Source organism: Rana temporaria, chromosome 11, assembly GCF_905171775.1.
Source record: "Rana temporaria chromosome 11, aRanTem1.1, whole genome shotgun sequence".
Classification (NCBI taxonomy): domain Eukaryota; kingdom Metazoa; phylum Chordata; class Amphibia; order Anura; family Ranidae; genus Rana; species Rana temporaria.
This window is the reverse complement of record NC_053499.1, coordinates 144,959,200-144,971,250: the sequence shown is the minus strand read 5'-3', so window position 1 is coordinate 144,971,250 and position 12,051 is coordinate 144,959,200. Positions and strand designations below refer to the sequence as shown.

General features: G+C 38.9%; 1 protein-coding gene across 3 annotated transcripts in view; it reads left to right on the top strand.

The window, feature by feature from the left end:
* The window catches only part of ZC3H18 (zinc finger CCCH-type containing 18), a 119,371-nt gene that overhangs the window by 84,039 nt on the left and 23,281 nt on the right, over positions 1 to 12,051 (top strand). For all 3 annotated transcript variants that reach the window (XM_040329373.1, XM_040329371.1, XM_040329372.1), the window contains one exon: positions 11,394 to 11,639. In XM_040329373.1, coding sequence (XP_040185307.1) covers positions 11,394 to 11,639 — 246 coding nt within the window. The remainder of the gene's footprint in view (positions 1 to 11,393; positions 11,640 to 12,051) is intronic.

Here is a 12,051-nt window from a genome sequence, read left to right as displayed (position 1 = left end):
AAGTTAGGCAATATGTTAAGTTTTGGTGCCCCAATTTTTTTTTTTTATTATTATTTGTATTTGATAAAACGTTGCACTAATAAAATTGTGTGACATAAAAAAAAATGTAACTACCTCTATTGTCTGCTTACAAAAATATATCATCTTTGGGAGGGGGGCATGAAGTCATCTTAAGGTTTTCAATTTTTTTTTTTTTTTTTAGACATATGCAGCTTTGGTAGCAAAAGGGTTAAAGAAAAAACGCTGCCTCTTTTGTTATTTACAATAGGGCCGAAACAACTAATCGAACGACAACTAATCGATTATGAAATCGATTACAATTTTCATAATCAAATAATCAGCCAGTAACATAATGGGGTTAAAAAAACTAAAATTAGCCCTTTATAGTACAAAAAAGCAAATTGCTACTGTAAATATTACTTTCACTGTGCCACAGTAAAAAATTAACCCCTTACAGTAGCGATTTGCTCTTTTTGTCCTTCTTTTTTTTTTTTTTTTTTTTTTTTTTAACCCCATTATGTTACTAAACATCTCAGGCCTGGGTCACACCTGTTTTTTGGTGCTTTTTGCAGAAACGCACTACAGTTCATTTGCATGTTTTCCTATGGGGCACGTTCACATCCATGATTTTTTTTTTCAGCTGCTGCTTATTTGGAAAGGGCAAGGACTTTTTAATGCAAAACGGTGCAATTTTGTATTTTTTGGTTCAATATACTTCAACGGAGAAGCTGCAGAAAAGCATGTAATGTGTTTTTTGCGTCAATTTGCGTTCTGTAATCTGCCCAACAACGTATTGGCCCAAAAAAATAAAAAAATGCCATTTTATTATTTTTTTTTTTTTTTAAGGCTATTATCCTATTAATCGAAACAATAAATCGGCCAACTAATCGATTATGAAAATAATCGTTAGTTGCAGCCCTAATTTACAAGCAGCAGCTATGGAAGCGTTAGTATTTTTTTCCAGTGCCCTGAGGGTGAAAAGCTACGTGATGGAATGTAGAGGAACGTATATCGCTTGTAAGAGTGGAAATTCACAATCCTCTCTGCTGATGTCACCGCAGGGATGGCTGGCTGGCCGGCCGGACGGACAAGAGCCCTATGCAAATACACAGCAGGTCACCGGGATTACGCAACGGACAGAGCGAGCAAATGTAGCAATGATGAACTCGGATCAATTCTATTTCCTGGTTATACGTCAACTTCCTATGCCAACGTCTCACCTGCCTATTATCTCTTCTTACTCTCTAAACGTTCCTGCCCCCACTTTCCAGCACTTGTGACGTGTGTGTGTGTGTGTGTGTGTGTGTGTGTAATATCATTTTACATTTTTTTTGCAAAAGTGTTCAGAATTTAAAAAGCAAAACCATTCAAAAAGTGGAGTTCCACCCTGGATTAAATTTTTTATTTTTTTTTGTACCAAAAATCCTAAAAAAATTAGGTTTTTTTTTTTTTTTTTTTTTTTTCTTACCAGAAATATCGGTTGCTATGCGGAAGTCCCTAATCTGCCTCTTCATCGTCCGCGGCAGGTCTTCTTCCTCCGTCCTACTCGCTGCATTCTGGGAACTGTGTGTGTCCTGGAGAGCAGCAGACCCATTTACAAAGCACCGCGCGGCTCGCGCATGTGCATTGGGAAACGGGCAGTAAAGCCGCACTCACCTGCATGCCAGTTCTCATATATCAGCACTGAAGATCTCACGGACTGTGTATTATTTGATATATGGACTGTTTCTATTAAGCACTGTTTTATACGTTGCCAAGAGAAACCTTGTGTTACTGTTCCCCTTCACCATTACAGGAGCAAGATTTTTCTGATTCAAACCCCTCCCTTGTGATTTCTTTCCTTTGAACTCTGCTCAGCGTTTGAGAGCGCACTCCTGTGATGGAGAAGGCTCACAGTAACAGCTGTAGTCTCTACAAGGCAACATCCCCCCCAACTGACAGCAATTTATGTAAGAGACTTTTCAATTCACCTGTAGGAAGATCAGAATAGGGGGATTTTTAATGTGCCAAAAAAAGTTCACATTAAAATTAAATAACTTTATCTGTACATTAAAATCCAAGACAATTAAAGCCATTACCTTCAGAATCACCAAGTCCATCATATAATATTCTATTGACATGTTTGCATACAAATTGCTTCATCAGGATCCACTTGCTTATCCTAAGACAACATAAGCAAGTGGATCCTGAGGAAGCAATTTGTATGTGAAACGTGTCGATCCACTAATACTTGTAGAATGCGTGTTGTGTAATGGACTTGGTGATTCTATAGGATACAGCTTTTTAATTTGTACATTAAAATGCAAGACCAGTAAAAAGCTGTATCCTATAGCAGCTTTTTTCAACCCGGGTACCTTAAGGTTTCTTTAGGGGTGCCTTGGCAAAAAAAAAATCCCAGAAATGTTATGCAGGCCAGCGAAGATTGCAATCCTTCAGCCACCGGCATCCTAACAACCAGTGCTGTCATAGGTTGATAAGAATGTAGGGTTCCTACACAGCATCCTGGTTTGCCCTCCCCTGTATCAGCACCGGGGTCACATTAGCTGAGAGGGAGAAGACTAAAATTGGAATACTATTCAGTACCAGTGTGCAAATGTGTATTTGCTTTGGAAGAGTAAATTGCCTCCAATGTTGGGTGTCCAATATGTGTGGATGTTGCGATATGTAGCGTTATTAGTTGTTTACATTATAGAATGTGGTGCCTCGAGATTGTGCATCATTTTAAAGGGTTCCTTGAAAAGGTTGAGAAGCACTGTCCTATAGTATCACTAAGTGTATTCTATAATGCATAGTCTAGAAGTCTTAGTGGATCAACATGTTTCGCATACAAATTGCTTCCTCAGGATCCACTTGCTTGTGTTGTCTTGGGATAAGCAAGTGGATCCTGAGGAAGCCATTTGTATACGTTTTTTTAGGAACAATAAAGTAGAACTATAGGCAATTTTTTTTTCTCATTTTGGATAGAGTAAGAGCGTTTTTAACTCCGTGAGGGGGGGGGGGGTGGAAGAATCTGTGTCTCAATCCAGGGAGATTTACATTCACTTCCTGCCTCAAAGCCAAACAGGAAGTGAGGGGAAATCCCTGAAAATAAAGGGAATTTCTTGAAGACCTCCAGGTCATCGGAACTAGTGTCCCCATTGGAAGATTTCCCCTCTATTATTCTGGGGACAACCCAAAATGTTCTTTCTTTCTTTTCTTTTTTTTCTTTCTTTTTTTCTTTCTTTTCTTTTTTTTCTTTCTTTTTTTTTTTTTTTTTCTTTTTTTTTTCTTTTTTTTTTTCTTTTTTCTTTTTTTTTTTTTTTTTTCTTTTTTTTCCTCTTTTTTTTTTTTCTTTCTTTTCTTTCTTTTTCTTTCTTTCTTTTTTTCTTTTTCTTTCTTTTCTTTTCTTTCTTTTTTTTTTCTTTCTTTTCTTTCTTTTTTTCTTCTTTTTTTTCTTTCAACGATGATGGTAAATAGGACAAATAGACAGTGTGTGTGTGTGTGTGTGTGTATATGTATATATATATATATATATATATATATATGTGTGTGTGTATATGTATATATATATAGTGTGTGTGTGTATGTATATATGTGTGTGTGTGTGTGTGTGTGTGTGTGTATATATATATATATATATATATATATATATATATATATATATATATATATATATATAATTTGCAAGCTAAAATTAATCACATTTAAATAGTCCCTAAAACATTAATAGCTCCCCAATCGTTCCAGAAATCATTGCAAACACTTGCCCTATATCCTCCAGCTAATGTTGTGGCCGTATCCATCATATGTGTGGGCATTTTTTATTTATTTTTATTTTTTTGGCACAGTAATGCCCAGAGACTCCTGGGAAATGAGCGTCGTCATTTCCCCGGAGGCAATGTGGTCTTAGGACAGGAAGTTGAACCACACAGGAAGTTGAACCACCTAGAACCAGGAACTAGGCAGATTACGAAATGTGCCTAGTAACAGCCAGATAGAAGTGAGTAAAAATGTACCTATTTATTTTTTTACATTAAAGGCAAGCCCCCCCCCTTTTTTTTTTGTTTTCTTTGAAATAAAGATGAACCCTTTTAATGATAAAAGGTGGATATTTTCTGATATGTTGTATATAGTGACAGGTCATAGTTATTCATGCAGACCCAACAATCGCTGACAGGTCCACTTTAACCCATTGCCTCCCTCGGCTCTGGTCTTGTAGTATTCAATAGCAAGCCCTGGTACTATGGATGACCTCGGTGTCCTGGGTTTGCTCCGTATAATGGTGCTCGTGACTTTAATAACGCATTATAATTATTATTATATTATCCAGCCTCTGCAATTAAGTCGTAGAATCTAACCAGGATATCTTTTACAACCCGTCGCTTGCAGTGATTGATATCCGTTGACGTATGTGTGTATGTAACACCAGCATCCGCTGTGTTTTGTTGTGGATTATTTACGTCACTGAATATTATTATTCTTCAGACTCCATTTCATCTTGATGATGATATTGAGGAGAACCCCGCAGATAAAGATGGCAGATCATTTCTAGGGTTGCCAGTGAGTGCTGTGAAGGATTGACACTTGTTTACTAAGACCGTGTGAGGGTTGTTTATTGTGTGCAGCTGATAGCGTCTTATCTTTGGAATAATCTGCTCAGGCAAACTCGCTAAAAGCCCAGCCATACGTGGATCGAAATTTGCTTGGTTCAGCAGGGACTGGCCGAATTTTGATCCATTTGTGGCTGTCCCTGTTTGACAGAAGATGGTCTTTCATTGAATGGGAAAGTTGGGCTGCTTTCATACTGAGGCATCGGCGGGAAAGCACCGCTATTTTTACCCCCGCTAACGGGCGAAAAGGGTTAAAGTTAGGGCAGCAACTAACGATTATTTTCATAATCGATTAGTCAGCTGATTTTATTGTTTTGATTGGTTAATAACCTAAAAGAAAATGGTAATTTTGTTGCGATTTGCTTTTAAAAAAAATTTGGCCAATTTGTTGTTGGGCAGTTTAAAAAACAAATTGCCGCAAAAACACATTGCATGCTTTTCTGCAGCTTCTCCATTGAAGTATATTGAACCAAAAAAGCACCGTTTTGCGTTAAGTCCTTGCCCTTTCCAACTACGCAGCAGCTGAGAAAAATCATGGATGTGAATGTGTCCCATAGGAAAACATGTAAATGTACTGCAGTGTTTCTGCAAAAAGCACAGAGGTGTGACCCCGGCCTGAGATGTTTAGTAACATAATGGGGTTATAAAAAAACTAAAATTAGTACAAAAAGAGCAAATCGCTACTGTAAGGGGTTAATTTTTACTGTGGGACAGTGAAAGTAATTTTTACAGTAGCGATTTGCCCTTTTTGTACTACTAGCTGAATACCCAGCGTTGCCAGGTCTTTCTATCTTAACCTTTTGGGGAGGAAAATCACAGTAATATAAATATACCCATCTTTTATATAAGGGTGTAGGTAAGGGTAATTTAACTGTCATATATTTTTATTTGGCATATAAGTAATATGTGTACCAGGTATTACTGTATTGAAATATCTCCAGGCGTACAGAAGTTATGTGGGAACATACATTTCCCATTGATTTGCATGTGACTTTAAACAAAAACCCCGACCCTCACAAATGGGGGTAGTTAAGGGATAAATTAACTATCCTATAGTTTAAGTGGACATATAAGTAACATGTGACCAAGTGTTATGGAAATATGTACAGCCGTTTGGAAGTTATGAAGTAACATGTATTTCCCATAGAGTTGAATGGGACTTTAAAGGAAAACCCCGACCATGACAAATGGGGGTGGGTAAGGGTTAAACCACCTATCCTATGTTTGTTGCTGACATATAAGTAACATGTGTGCCAAGTTTCATGTTAATATCTTTAGCCGTTTGGACGTGATGCTGGAACATACATACATACACACGTTGATTTTTATATATATATATATATATAGATAAAGGGCTAATTCTAGTTTTTTTTTTTAAAACCCCCATTATGTTACTGCCCGATAAATCGAATTTGAAAATGGTAATCGATTAGCTGTCTATTAGCTGTTTTGGACCTAGTTAAATTTGCTCATAAAGCGCCGTGGGCGGTTCGGCGGCCCTTCCCATTAATTTCAATCACTTCACCGCTTCAAAGATGCTTCTTGCAGGAGTTTTTGGAGAGTTACACATTTGTTTTGTTTATGGACTATTTTCACATTAGTGTCCTTTTTTTCCAGTATCGTATTATTTGTGATATCTGGTCTTCACACATAGACTTTATTATTTAGTCATTATTTGTTATTTATGTCACATATCGTATGTTATCACTGATATTGTAGTTTGATACATTTTTTTTTAGTGCTGTACTAATTATATATATATTAGTGTATGTGTGCAGCTGCTCTACATAGAAACCAATCAGTGTTCAGGTTTTATTGCCAAAGCCTAATTGAACAAGCTAACTTTAAAAGCTTATTTTTTACCATGCACAGCTGCACCAGATTCTTAGTGCTCCTGTTTTGGCAAATCTGCCCCATTAGGTTCATGTCATTGACATATAATAGGCCACAAAGGACAGTGATGTCACATGCGTCCCACCCCTTGTGAATGCGCTGCTGCAGGGTAGGTTATGTCTCAGCTGTAGCTCATTGACGTCAGGAACGCCGGATAAATCTGGCCATAGACGTTCGTTCGGATCTTGGCCAGTTCAGCAGGGACTGGACAAAATTTGAACCATGTATGGGCAGGCTGAATGCAACCAAGTTGATCAACCGACTTGAGTACAACCAGCCTTGCAGATCTTGGATGCAGTTGTTAGCGGGACAACCCACGCTACCCTTCCGCTGGGAGAACACAATGGCTTCACATGAGGGATTCCCCCATCTACATAGGCTGTGTTGATGGGGAAACCGAGCACTCCATCTATGGCCAGCTTTATTTCCAGGGTCAACCAAACCCAAGCTCATCACTAAAGTTAACAATCTGTGTCTTGTTCCATGCTCTAGCCTGAGAAATTTCAACAGATATTTGGTTTTATTTTTTAATTTTTTTTACTGGCTTGAAACTGTCCTGGGGACCCCAATGCATTGTTTAGCATAGTGCCCTTCCCATTTGCATTTTATTTTACTAGTTTCAAACAGATCAGAGCAGCTGCCATATATTTGCTTATCTTCCTTGAAATGGTTATCGTTATTTCTTGAAAGTCGATCAGAAGCGTGTGAAAATGAAATGATGTAATGTATGTATGTTTCCTTGTTTTGTGTTGCATGTGGGAGTAAGTGGTCCTGGTTGGTATCACTCTACATCTTTGTAAATAGACTGGGCCTTATTCCAAGTTTCTTCTCTGTTGTCTACCTTGAAAATGGTTGCTCTCTCTCCTTTTCTTGGAGGTGAAAATGAAACTTCATGTGCGAGATCGAATTGTTCCTTGTTTGTATTTCATGTGGGGGAGCTGGCCTTGGTTGGTATCGCTCTACACCCACAGCTGGGCACCACAGAATTCGAGAACAGAAAAGCGGTGGAGCTCTTGCCTCATCAGCTTAGATATTCCACAACCCAGAACTGATCTATTTCCCGGTTGTTTTTTCCATCTGTTATATAATCCTTTATATGAACAAACATTAAACCACAGGAGGAATTTGTAAGTCGGACTTCTTACATAGGATGGTGAGCAGTGAAACCTGGTCTGTCACGGCACCTGCCGAGGACCTTCGGAATGTACCCTGTAACTTCATTGACCAATAGATGGTGGTTTGTTTTTGTTTTTCCCTACATCCAACCAGCTAGTTACTTTGCCATCAGGACACGCAGTCCCTAATGCAACCCCAGTTCCTGCTTTCTAGTATTCTCCATCCTGTTTCTATTGCAAACTAATATTTAAGCCCTGAGGAAGGGGGTACTGTACCCAAAACGCGTTATAGCTTTATTTTAGGGCTGTTACTGATTACAATTTTCGTGTTTCGATTAATTGTTTTTTTTTTTTTTATCAATTAATCAACTAATTTCGATTAATTATAACGCACATACAGATCCAACTACTTTTAGCTGTTCTCCTTGCAGGCTGATTCCCAGTGCAGCTACCAACCACTGCAAAAATGGATAGCAGGATACAAAAAACACACAAAGGCAGCGCTCGATGGGAATAGCATTAAAACTTTTATAGTCTTTAGTAGGGCCGAAACAACTAATCGATCGACAACTAATCGTTTATGAAATTAATCGATTTACAATTTTCATAATCGATTAATTGGCTAGTAACATAATGGGGTTAAAAAAACTAAAATGAGCCCCTTTTATAGTACAAAAAAGCAAATTGCTACTGTAAATATTACTTTCACTGTCCCACAGTAAAAAAATGAACCCCTTACAGTAGCGATTATTTGTTCTTTTTGTACTTTATTTTTGTTTTTTTAACCCCCATTATGATTGATTTTTGATTCTTAGGTTAGGCGCCGAATGCCCACTGTGAAGTGAGCGTCTAAGTGAAGTGTTGCTTAACATCTCAGGCCGGGATCACGCCTCGTTTTTTGGTTCTTTTTGCAGAAACACACTACAGTTCATTTACGTGTTCTCCTATGGGACACGTTCACATCCATGATTTTTTTTTCAGCTGCTGCATATTTGGTAAGGGCAAGGACTCTTTAACGCGAAACGGTGCTAATTTTTTAAAAATTTTTGGTTCAATATACTTCAATGGAGAAGCTGCAGAAAAGCATGTAATGTGTTTTTTTTCTGCAATTTGTGTTTTGCAATCTGCCCAACAACAAATTGGCCCAAAAATATTTAAAAATGCATTTTTTTTTTTTTTAATGGGCTATTATCCGATTAATCGAAACAATAATCGGCCAACTAATTGATTATGAAAATAATCGTTAGTTGCAGTCCTATGCCCCGTACACAGGATCCGATTATCGGACGAATGATCGACTGTTTTTTTTTTTTTGTATGTAAATCTCACATAGAATCTGAGTTTACTAAAGTCACAAATTCTCGTACGGCAGAATAAAAAATCGGAAGTGATGTCATGTGTTGTAATGCATTTGTATTGCATTTTCGAACGACAGCTGTACTGAATATACGAAAATCTGGCATCGTACAAATTTTTTTTCCGTGCATGTCCGATAAATAAAATCGGATGAGCTGTCCTGATCGGCTCTCGGAAGCGCTGTACTAATGATCCGATTATCGTACGATCGTTTAGAAAGCGGCATTTTCCGTACGATTTTCGGATAGTGTGTACGGGGCACTAGTCTTTAGGTAACAAAATAAATATTGCACTGGAGATAAAATCGATGTAGCTACATAAACTGTGAGTAATACCAAACGGTAGCAAAAGCAGTCATAAAAAAATGTAGCCAAGTATGATACTGGTATAAAAATGTGTACAAAGATACCACTGCTGAATCTAGATGAGGGGTTAACATCAGTCCGTCGGCATGTAGATGTCCCGTGAAGGGAACTATCACAACTTCCAGTGAATGGCTGTAGAATCCCAGGTTGATAGAGGGAAGAGTAACAGCCCTTGTGTATGGCAGATAGTAAGGTCCCACCAGCATGCAGATATGAAGGCACAGCAAAGGAGCCCTTCAGATGGACACGGCAAGCCCCACCGGTGTCACCGGATCTCCGACGAAACTCTCAAGACCCGGAAGCTGGCGGAGAGAAGTACTGATCAATAGAATTTTGATCGATCAAAAGAATTAAAGATTAATCGAGAAATGAATAGTTAATTTCCACAGCCCTACCTTATTTGCTTGTAACCAATAAATGTTTTCAAAAGCATTTCAAGCCAGATGAAAAAAAAATTCTAGGTGCTTTTTACTACTTCAGCTCTTTGGGCATACTACAGAGTGTGAAGGGTGCTGCAGGAGCCATGAACTTGTTTTCGTCAGCTGTCATGTAAATGTGGTTCAGACACACACACACACTATATATATATATTACTCTTCCCAGAATCCCAGGACCGCATCTAACGGTGTCAAGACAGTAAGCCAGAAGAGATCAGGGAATGTCCGTGAAGCCAGAAGTGATTACCTCTGACTGTTTTCAGTGTCAGTCATTCCTTGGCTGCTACAGCCGGGGAAACAATCTAATCAATCTAAGCTAATCAAGCACGATGCGATTGATTAGCTGCAGCAGAGAGAGACAGACCCGCAATGTCTCCATAAGGACCTGCTGTCACCTGCCCAATGCTGTTGCATAGGGGGCTTGTTAGCCCCATTGTGAATAGTTGTTAAAGAGTTACTCCACTTTTGTTGAGAGAGAAACTTTTCCTTCTGGGTGATCTACAGTACAGTATATACACATTGCAAGGATTTTAACAAACTTTGTCAAAAATGACTTTTGTTGCAGGGGATGCCTGAAATCTGACTTGTATCTAAGGCAGACTTCTGGGAAAATCAGTGAGCCAATCACACAAGCAGGAATTTGTTTCTGGACTTAACTTGTGCACAGAACACCTGCAGGTAGCCATATTGAATTGCATTTTACATAAAATTACAGAGTTTTGGAATAAAAAAATGCCCCCCTTCCGCCACCGCTTTTACTGGGCTCTCCCAAGCGATCTGGAAGCCCAGGAACGATGCGTCCGGCGGCATCCAGCTCCGTACTCAGTGGGAGGAAAGGAAGCTGTTCCTCCCTCTGACATCGGAACCAATTTTAACATGTGACATGTTGGGTATGTATTTACTCAATGTAACGTCATCTTTTATTGTGTGTTTTCCTGCTTAGTGTGGTCAGTGTTTAATAGGAAAGCAAGGGGACTAGCAGGAATGCCAGGGACTGCACCTAAAGGAAGTGATTCAAAGAGAACAGGATACTTTCTCATACAGCAGGGTCATATCTGGAACATGAAGTTTTGTGGTAACAAACCCTATAGGTCAGACGAAGGTAAAACCTCTCCTCCAGTTTAGAAGCCGCAGGTGCTGGCGATGCATATAGCAATGAAATGGGAAGAAGTTCTGGACAGCCGCAAAAAAAAAACAATTTGCTTTTTTTTTTATTCAAAAATACATGCCACAGCATAACGGACAGAAGACCTGACGCGTTTCACCCTATCAAACGGTGCTTAATCAAAGCTATGATTAAGCACTGCTCAATGTAACGTCATCTTTTATAGTTTATCAAAAATCGGTATTGTATTGTTTGTGTTCACTAAAATTCATTCAATTGTGTATTTTTTCCAAAACTATTCCGTGTGAAAAACCACTGCGCAAATATCACGTGACATTAAAAAAACCTGCAACACCCACCATTTTATTCTCCAGGGCCTTTGCTTTAAAAAAATATGATTTTTCATGTTTTGTATCATTTCATGACTTTTTATTTATTTTTTTATGCCAAATTTTTATACTGGTCATTTGTATCTGCTTTCATTTCTTGTGTGGTGTAAAGTCTCATTGCTGTTTCTTTTGTTTGTTTGGCAGTCGCACCAATGACCCACCGAAGAAAGAGTCCCCCACCGCTCCTCTAACAGGAGGGAATGCTATTGCTCTCGCTACCAACCCTGCGGTAGGCGGAACCACATCGTCCAAACGGGCGGATGAGTGGAAGGACCCATGGCGCCGATCAAAATCCCCAAAAAAGAAGCTCGGTACATCTGGCTCACCCAGCCGAGGACGCAGGAGACGTCGCGCCTCTGCATCCTCTGACTCTGGATCCAATTCCTCCCGGTAAGTAACATTGGTACTTGTCGGCCAACATTACTTTAAGATTGTGACTTGTTCCTGCCCCTTATCTGTGGAACGGCGTCAAGCCCCAGCCTTCTATCTGCAGCACTGGTGTTGCCAATTTTTTTTTTTTTTTAATTATTAAAATAAGACCATTTTCACACTGAGGCACTTTGCTCCAAAAAAAAAGCCTGCAAAGTGAAAGGAAACAGTGGCTCCACTTCCTCCTCACAGTATTTGTTTGCTACTGAAGCCCCTGTGTGAAGAGGAAAAGAGAAGAGATCAGCTGTGCATCGCACTAGATCGATTCAGGTAAGTATTTAGGGAGGACAGCAAGCTGTAAAAAAATGTTTTTTTTACCATAAAAAACGTTTTGGCGTTGGAACCACTTTAAATTTCAGCAGAGCTTTTATTA